This window comes from Anarhichas minor, unplaced genomic scaffold, assembly GCF_050575085.1.
Source record: "Anarhichas minor isolate MPS153535 unplaced genomic scaffold, ASM5057508v1 ptg000021l, whole genome shotgun sequence".
Classification (NCBI taxonomy): domain Eukaryota; kingdom Metazoa; phylum Chordata; class Actinopteri; order Perciformes; family Anarhichadidae; genus Anarhichas; species Anarhichas minor.
The window spans coordinates 6,025,590-6,034,523 of NW_027466467.1; the positions used below are offsets into that span (position 1 = coordinate 6,025,590).

The 8,934-nt window shown below is 42.6% G+C and overlaps 1 protein-coding gene across 1 annotated transcript; it reads right to left on the bottom strand.

The window, feature by feature from the left end:
• Positions 1 to 589: 589 nt before the first annotated feature.
• On the bottom strand, positions 590 to 7,992 carry LOC142954928 (caM kinase-like vesicle-associated protein). The gene is made up of 10 exons (XM_076096296.1): positions 7,889 to 7,992; positions 7,663 to 7,794; positions 5,733 to 5,807; positions 4,979 to 5,117; positions 3,702 to 3,822; positions 3,509 to 3,584; positions 3,187 to 3,323; positions 2,954 to 3,032; positions 1,113 to 1,200; positions 590 to 931 (listed from the first exon to the last, which is right to left on the bottom strand). Exons 1-10 carry the CDS (start codon positions 7,981 to 7,983, stop codon positions 590 to 592), a joined length of 1,284 nt encoding a protein of 427 aa, XP_075952411.1. The 5' UTR covers positions 7,984 to 7,992.
• Between the last annotated feature and the right edge of the window lie 942 nt (positions 7,993 to 8,934).

The window sequence follows — 8,934 nt, forward strand, 5'->3', positions numbered from 1 at the left end:
ACAATTAAGAAAGATAACAATATTGCCCCTGTGACAGGAATATGTGTTCTTCTCCATGTGTGAGGACCAGCACTTACTGAGTATCACGGTACAAGGTCAAAATTTCAGAAGCAATACTTTTCTACCGATTCAAAGAACAAATATTGTAATTGCAAGACTGGCAGAGAAAAGTTTCCCAAGTTGGCTCATTAAAAAAGGAATCAAAGCCGTTTTCAGCATAATTATGTCCTCCAATATTCTCTTATCGCTAAGAGAAGAATAAGAAAGAAGAATTTAGCTGTAAGCCACAGCTTGACAGCAAATCTGTTTGCCACTAAAACTCAAGTGTGCGGAGATGGACAAGATTTACATAATTTGACAAAAACACCGGAGGGTCAGTGAAAAAAGACATAATACGTGTAAAAAGAAAGCCAACGCAACGCAGCACTCGGGAAAGGTAGCACACAGCCTCCATGAGATGATACTAATGCTGCAAGTGAGAGAGAAGCAGAGTCAGTGTCACCATGCTAGCAGCTAATGTACAGTGTGCAGGAGTTGGCGGGGAGAGCCGAGGTCACAAGGGGAGGAGTTCGGGTGGGGTGGGGGGGGTCTAACCCTGCTCGTCCCCGGCCTCAGTGGCTGCATGGAGCGCAGCCGAAGCCTCCCCATTACAACGCGTCGTGGGCTCGGCCTCCTGCGGCGCCGGGCTCGGTTGCTGTGGCTCCGCGGGTGAGGCGGCCACCGCGGCTCCAGCCTCTGGTGCCGGTTGGCTTATCTCCGCTCCAGCAGGGAGCTCTGTGACGGGAGCTCCCTCGGGCGTCGCGGCCGATGAAGGCGCAGAGGGGTCGGTGGCAGCCTGGGGAGCCACGGCGTCTGCCGGGCCGGTTACCCTCGATTCACTCTGCTCGGGTGCTCTCAGTCTCTTCATGATGGTGGTGACCCTCACAGCTTTCTGTGGAAGGAGGGACGACAAGATGAACTCAAATGGGTGCTGTGACCTGAGAACATTGACTCTCAATGTCCTGAACTGTTCTACCATACTGCACTACTGCACTTCCTGGTTCAAGGATCAAACAACCACTGTTGAACGTTGTGAAGAGGACGTTCCTGGAAGAGAGAACAGAAGGGCTTACCTTCCATTTAGCTCTGGCGAAGTTCTTCTCTATTTGTGCGCACACATTTTCCTTGATGTTCTTATCTGAAGCTGCACCGCCAGAGATCCTGTCGTAGAAAATTGGAAAAAACAACAACTTCACAACAGAGCTTTATGCTTCCCCCATATTTGGATGCTTTGGGCTGCTGCGCACACTATTGCTCAATTTATTGTTCATTTTATGGACTGGCAAACGTATGCAGGACCTGTTTATTAGCCTTTAAGGATTATTTTGATTAGGTTTCAGCTCGAGCCTTTTTCTCCTAGTTTTTGTCCCAGTGGCAATCGACTTATGGATGGAGGAAGGGCCTCTATCAGATATATCTAAGTGATCAAAGAAAATTATCAATAGATGCGTTCTTAACACAATAAAATGAAATGTCTGCAAACAGGCGCAATTAAACAACCTCAAAATACATGCAAGACATAATGCACAATGAGGTGTCCCTACACAAGAAAATGTTCTTAGCCAAATGAATGCTTGTCTATACTGAAATGCATTATTGTGGTGACACTTAATGCCATGGAAAACAGAACTGTACAGCTATGTGAGGCTGTACTTAGGAGCTAAATGCAATCATCAGTCTGCTAACATGCTCCCTAAAAGAATAACATTCTAATGTTTACCACTTATAATGCTTGCCATAAATCAGCCATACAGAGAATTGTCAGCTGGATCTTCATATTTCATCAGCTTTACGGAGCTTTATAGCCAGTTTCAGGAGTAGGCAGCTGTTTCCTGCCTGAAAGCTCTATAAACCAACTGTGCACTAAATGCACCAAACGCACCAAACGGCAGACGGACACAGCTAGCAACTAACTTGTGAACATGGCAGAGAATTTAGCTGCTAAAGAGCCAGATATTTCCCTCAGGCGTTGGTAGAGTCCAATAAACAGATCCAAAAAGATTAAATATCAGAGTGAATATCAGACTAACATTCATCAGGTGGACAGAAACACGACTCCGAATGAATGATAATGTTGCTCCGTAACTACTAAATATGTGAATTCGCAACAGTTTGCTGACAAGTTCACCATATCAACTTAAGGTTGATATGTCAATGCTGCGTTCACAACTCACAGCTGCCCCCAAGTGGCCAAAGAAATCTGTTACTGCAGGTTTGTTGTTGTTGTTGTTGCATGTGTGTTAGCATAGTATTATTTGCTAATTAGCACTTAACAGTGAATGCCATGGGCATTTGAATATTTGGTCACAAAGTAAGTACACAAGTATTGGACAAAGTGAAATTTTGACCTGATGATGGCACTTGGTAAAAAGTCAAGGGATCATTTTTCATGATCATTTCAGTTATTCAAAATAACATAATGTCCGCACCAAATATGATGGCAATCTGTCCAATATTTGTCAAGACATTTGAATAGTAATCAAAAAATGTCAACCTGCTGGTGGCACCAAAGTAAAAGTCATAGGATCACCAAAGTCACTAGAATACATTGTCTGGGAACCATGAACCTTTCTGCCATATTTTGTGCCAATCCATCCAATATTTGATTCAGAAATTCCAGGCATTTCCATCACGGGAGCCACACTGCTAATGAGGTAAGCAGCTTTGGCTTGTTGTTGAGTGAAGTATAAATATTGATATATGCTGTGGTAAGTTGCAGCCCAATAAATGCTGAACACTCATTAAGAACAACGATTAGCCTTTTTTTTTAAAAGCCTTTTTCTTCTCAAAGTCATCTCAAGGGACAAACGAGAAAGAAAGTCTGCTCTTTTGCAATCGCATCACACCAACACAGCCTGATCACACCGCTCTGGATTAAATGGTCTGCACAATATATCAAAGCTCTGCCACCTACCACTCGTGGTTTATAGCCTCCTGGGCTGTCAGTCTCAGGTCTTGATCCACCTCCATCAGACGAGTAACCAGACTCTTAGCTGTCAGAGAAACATCAAACAGAAGAATCTCAACAAAAAAGGGTTTGTTCTCCTGATGGACATAAATATGACATGTGTTGAGCCGGTCAAGAAAGGAGAATTTGAAATGTTTACCCAGTGTTTCTTCACAGTGTTAACTTTATCCCAAAAGTACCTGAATCTGAGATTTCATCCCAGTACGGAGAGTCAAACTCATAATCGCCTGCCAGGATCTTTCGGAACAGGTTCTTGTCATGGTTTTCAAAATCATCGTCGTCAGTTTCGTCGTAGAAAGGAGGGTTGCCTGACAGCCTGAGGTGGCACAGAAAAAAAAAAGAGAATCAGGAGTTAAAAAACATCTACATACCATATTTAAACAACCCATATTCTGTAATGTTTCATGATGTACAATCTTTATCAATATCAATCAAGTCTGAAGCCGCCCAGTGACTTTAAATGAGGTGTAGAGCGTCTTGATGTTTTATGTCCCGACTTACAGTATGTACATGATGACACCTGTTGCCCAGCAGTCCACAGGCCGGCCATATCGCTGTCTGCCAACCACCTCTGGAGCTGCACGAGAGTAAAGGAACACCATCAAACGCTCTGTGAGCTTGAAAGCCACAGCAGGCCGCCACATCACATTCTCCACAATGTCTTATTTGCTACTTTGTAAATGTATATCCTCACCCAGGTACTCTGGTGTCCCACAGGGGTCTTTGATTAGTCCGTTCTCCAGCTTGGCAAGGTGGAAGTCGCTGATGACTATTTTAGAGTGCTTCAGGCGATTGTAGTAAACCAAGTTCTCCAACTAAAAAAGAAAAAAAGAAATAGCATATTACAATGAAAACATTAAGATGTTATTATGATTAAGGTCTTTCATTTTCACGGTCACTCATCTAGTCAACGTTTAAGAGGTTGACTTTCATTGTTTTTTGACAGAACTATAATGAGAAGACTGAAAACATCTAAAAGTTTAATTATCAAGTGCAGATTAAAAGAAAGTTTAATTTTGTGTTTTATCATGACTGGACTAAAGCCAAATACCTCCACCACAAGTTTGACGTATTTCCACATAAGAAATGCATTGATTTTCATTTGAGCTGACGGTCCCATACAGGGAGATTTGAGAGGAAGCGAGGTGGAGAAGCTAATCCAGGTTTTGCCATGAATAGTAATCATATTGCAGCCATCTTTTTCTCCATTACGCATTTATCGTCTTGAATCAAGCTCGCTTTTGGTATTTACGTGGCCAGGCTCGCCTGGTGCACCTGTGGCTAGATACAAGGGGGTGGGATCAGAAAGAATATATAATCCTATATTAAAAGGTAGGACGTTAGAGGTTGTGGCCGATCACATCCACTTCTTTCATGCACTTTAAACATAGGGCTCTTCCAAACTTTAATGGCAACCCAGCCAAAAGTTGTTGAGGTATTTAAGTCTGAACTAAAGTGGTGAACCCATCGACATTGCCATCCCTAACAATGAAAATGAGCTCAGATAGAATGTGGCTTGAAATAATATTGACATAGAGCTTCTGTCTGAACTTTACTGAAAGTGCTGTGTGATCCATGGCCTGCATTTCCTGCTATTGTATGATCTGAAACGATCAAACCTGCAGTCCATGCTCTACTGATTACGACCATCAGCCGTATGTGTGCTACAGGCAGGATGCTTGGTTCAATTAAAGTGAAAGGAATTTCATGGGACTGAAACTGGTGATTTCTACTGTCTGTAAGACATGTAAATGTCTACAAAGAACATGGCTAAGCTTCACTGAAAAGCTTTTCAGAATCTAATCTTTACTTCGATGACATTTTGATCTCTATATGTTCAGCACATAACTGATTCTGCAGGATCCCAAGGACATTTATTTTTGATAACAGTGTTGTGGGGTTAACAGTGAGATGCCTCCACAGTGATGGTGCCTAGTATTCTTCTGCCTACAAAGCCCTGCAGCGTGTTACCTTGAGGTTTCTGTGAACAATATGCAGGGAGTGGAGGTAGGCGACGGCCTCCAACACCTGGCGCACCACGTTGCTGGTGTCTCGCTCTGAGTAGTAGCCTTGGTCCAGGATCCAGTCAAATACCTCTCTGCCTGTTGCACTGTGGGAAAAGGAAGGCCCGCAATGCATTACATGTCTGTTGTTATACATGTTACTTTCTCTCAGTACAGGAAGAATTGCACCGTGTTAACTGCAATTGTATCAGTTTGACTATGGAAACCCTTCTGTTATCCGCAATTCTCTCTCTAATTGTAATTTTACAATGTGTCTAAAGCAAAATGTCAATTACAGTTTTTGACAAGAATACACACTCCACCTATTAAAAAGGAAATGGTTTTAATCATTTCCCCATAGAAGTTTCATTTATTTTTTTCGCGACCCGACCCCGGATAAGCGGAGGAAAATGGATGGATGGATAACCAGAATTCCTAAACCCACAAATCAAGGACGAAGGACGAGACGAGTATCGCGTATTTTGAAAATGCATCAAATTCCCCAAGAACACATGCTGATGAGAATGGAGCAGCATGCAAGCAATCATATCTGAATACTAAATGAGTGGAGTTCAGAGCTGTTCTCATATCTACAGGCCCTCAGGCTACAACAGCTCATTCCCCATGAGTGCATGATCAACGCATACAGTTCGGCGGGCCCCGGCTACCGCAAAGACAAGCAGAGAGCCTTTTCCCCCAGCTCATCAGACATCTGAACTCACAGTTCAAGGAAGAGGAAGTACTCTTTTTTGGTCTCAAAGACGTCCACCAGTTGGAGAATATTGGGATGCTTCACCCTGAGGAGATGTGTCACGAAGCACAAGGCAGAGAGAGAGAAAACACAAAGACAGAGAGAGAGCGATGTCAGGAGTCACACAGGAGAGGACGTCTCCATCATTCATTCTGTTGGAGGAATAATGTAAAGACCTCCTTTAACGCTCGTGAACCACACGCAGCATGGTCAGTTAACTTTACTTCACAGCACTGAGATCTGCGTGCTCAGCTGCCCATCCATAGACAACCAGATATATGTAAGCTGATGCATTCATGTGGGCGTAAAGACAGCCACGCAGCAGCATGGTGCTGAGCAGCTGACTATGCCTTGGGCAACATAATAGTGAATTTGGCCGATAAGAGGGACAATATTTCAGGATAAAAGGTGCTGTTCCCGCACGTGAATCCACCAGGAAGGCAAAATGCTCCCGTTGCCTTCAAGATCGTTCCTACTATTTTAAAAATTGCACTGAATGTGGAGGAGGCTCCAAAAAAACCACTTCCTCAAATGATGCAAAACTCAATAGGTTAGTCAGTGAATACAAAATTGAGATGTGGGACATTTATGCATCATTATCATTTTGCGTCACCACTGACAGGTGCAGCGTTGCATATGATGTATGTGTGTCTCTTACATCAGAAGCCAAGGGAAAGCATTGCATTATGGGACTTTTGGAAAAATGTAGTGCACGTCCTTTCAAACACTGAAATAAAGTGTCAGAAAGTGCAGCAGGTAGCAAATGGAGAGAGACTTTGGACACACAGTAGCTACATGTGGACAATAGTGTTTCTCTACAACCACTCAGAGGTCATTCTCAGCAAGCACCTGTTTTAATAAGGATGAGGGGAGCAGTTTGCAAAGTCAAATGTGAGTGCACTGCATGCATTGGCCAACGCTCCTGCTGAACACCCTTTTTTCTTTCCTTACATGATTGGTCTGTGAATAAAGTGGTACCAATACAAAAATACCCAATACCCTCTACAGACATATTTCAAGACATACAAATTCCTCTGCTTCGTAAAAGAATGTGTGTTTCATGTGTTTTTCATTAACCAAGTTCAATTAGCTAATTAATAATGGTTCAAATTACATTTAATTCTTCTCCCTCATCAAAAAAAAACCTCCAGAATATATGAATATTTATGAATTAAATAGATTTGAATAGAGCTGAGAGAACAGTGACAGTGTTCAGGATTTTTTTTGGTTCATTCTAAGTAATAGTAATAAAAAGATATATGAAGATTAATACTTCAGTAAGTACCTCTTTTCTTTTCTAATGCCTATATTCAAGCATTTTAAATTCAAATCACGCATTTGATGTTTTGCCAGCAATTATTCCCAGCCTTCGTATTCGATTATTCACTCACCCCCCACCCCCCCCCCCCCCCCCCTCCACACAGCTGATTAGACCATAACGATCAGGAGCAGTGCGCACTGCTGTTATTGAGGCGTCTGAAGGGTCATTTTCAGAGGAATATGAGTTCATGTTTTGAAAGGCTTCTCATAAAGAAATCACACTTTTGTATTCATCTTGCTCCACTGCTTCACCTGCTGTCAGCGACAAATTGTTTAATAAAGGCCCAGGTTATGCTAATGTGGGATTTAACTGAAAGTTAGATTATTACAGAGAAGTTGAGACAAACAAGGTTCTTACAAACAGTGGCTTTGTGTGATCACTCAGCAAAAGGAGATGCGCTTTACTTTTCTTATTAAAGCAAGCACCGACATTTGTTTTTTTCTTTTTGAAAATTGATGTCGTCTGTGAAATTAATATTTAAGAAGATGAAACAGGGGAAACAAAAAAGCAAAGAGTCTTATCGCAAAACTCATCATGCACTAGTGACTCCAGAGAACATGAACCACAATGAATAACTTACATCTTTAAGATGACGATCTCATTTTTCGCAGCCTTGCGGACTTTCCTTCCATCCTTTTTCAGGAACTTTTTACATGTGTACATTTTCATTGTAGTTTTGTCCTTGGCCCTGAATATCTCACAGAACTCCTCCCTGAAAAGAAGCATTTTTTATGGCATTTGATACAAACACAGATCATAATGGTTCCTCGATAAGAGATAATGCATAAAGTCGTTGAGATACTCACGATTTAACAATCTGACCCAGGTCATATTTATCCGTAACATCCGAAGGATTGTTGTAATCCTTCTTTTCCCCGATAGTTAAACAGCCAAATGGCATGGCCGCTCCTGACCTGTGGTGAGAGAAACAGACAGTGGAGTGAGAGAATGAAATTAATAATTACACTTTCATCAATCTATCAGGGTGTCGGGGTTAAGTCCTGACGCCCCTCCGAGCTGATAATTTCTCTCCAACTTGGTCTCGCACGGTGCCATAATATTACAGCGGATGATGACTTGGCAGAAGAAGAAAAAAAAATACTCCACTAATGCTGAGAAAGCCTTTCAAAAGAGCCACCAGAGGCAGTGTCAACGCAGAGGATTGTTTCACTTACTGAGCCTTTCAGGATCCTGTATTAAGGGCAGAGCCGTAGAGGGATCTGCTGCACAGGCCGAGCTTTAGTCCAATACCTAACTTATATAAGTAATACAACAGCGAGGGGAATGTTTTTGTTGTTTTTTTGAAGCAGAAGTCTGGGCTGATGGTGCTTCTCTGTGGGGTGAAAAGTTTCAAACCGTTGGGGTCAGGGAGCTGAAGGAGCAGCGGCTAATACGATCCAAGAGAGCAGCGAGGCAACCGCGGCAATAAGTGAAGCATTTGCAATCAGGAACGGGAGTCAGCAATTACAGGCACGGCACCCCAGGAATCCGAGGGGGTTTAAAGCACACTTGGAACACCTAATTGCGGTGCGGCCTCTCCTAAATAGCATGGAGTGGAATTTGAGACCAGCCTTGGGCAACTTAACTGCAGGTTTGTTTGTTTTTTACTGAGAATTAAAGGTTTTGTAGTCAGCATAGTATTATTTGTGTGTTTCAAGGGAGGAGGGGTTCTTTTTTTGTATTCCTGTCCCAGCCGTCGAGTCGGGAAGAGAGATACCAAAACAAGTGTGCAATAAAACATTCACGGTCAAGACAGTCTGTGTGTGTGTGTGAATCTGGTCTATATGCTATAGGGCTCAATGGAAAAATCCACATAATCCATGTTTTTGTGGTGATGTTTTAGAGGTTGAAA

Coding starts and splice junctions, on each gene's coding strand:
- LOC142954928 (XM_076096296.1), bottom strand. CDS start 7,983: ATGCCATTTGGCTGTTTAACTATCGGGGAAAAGAAGGATTACAACAAT. Junction 3,585..3,701: donor TGGGACACCAGAGTACCTGG/GTGAGGATATAC, acceptor ACTCTCGTGCAG/CTCCAGAGGTGGTTGGCAGA. Junction 3,324..3,508: donor GGTGTCATCATGTACATACT/GTAAGTCGGGAC, acceptor GTGCCACCTCAG/GCTGTCAGGCAACCCTCCTT.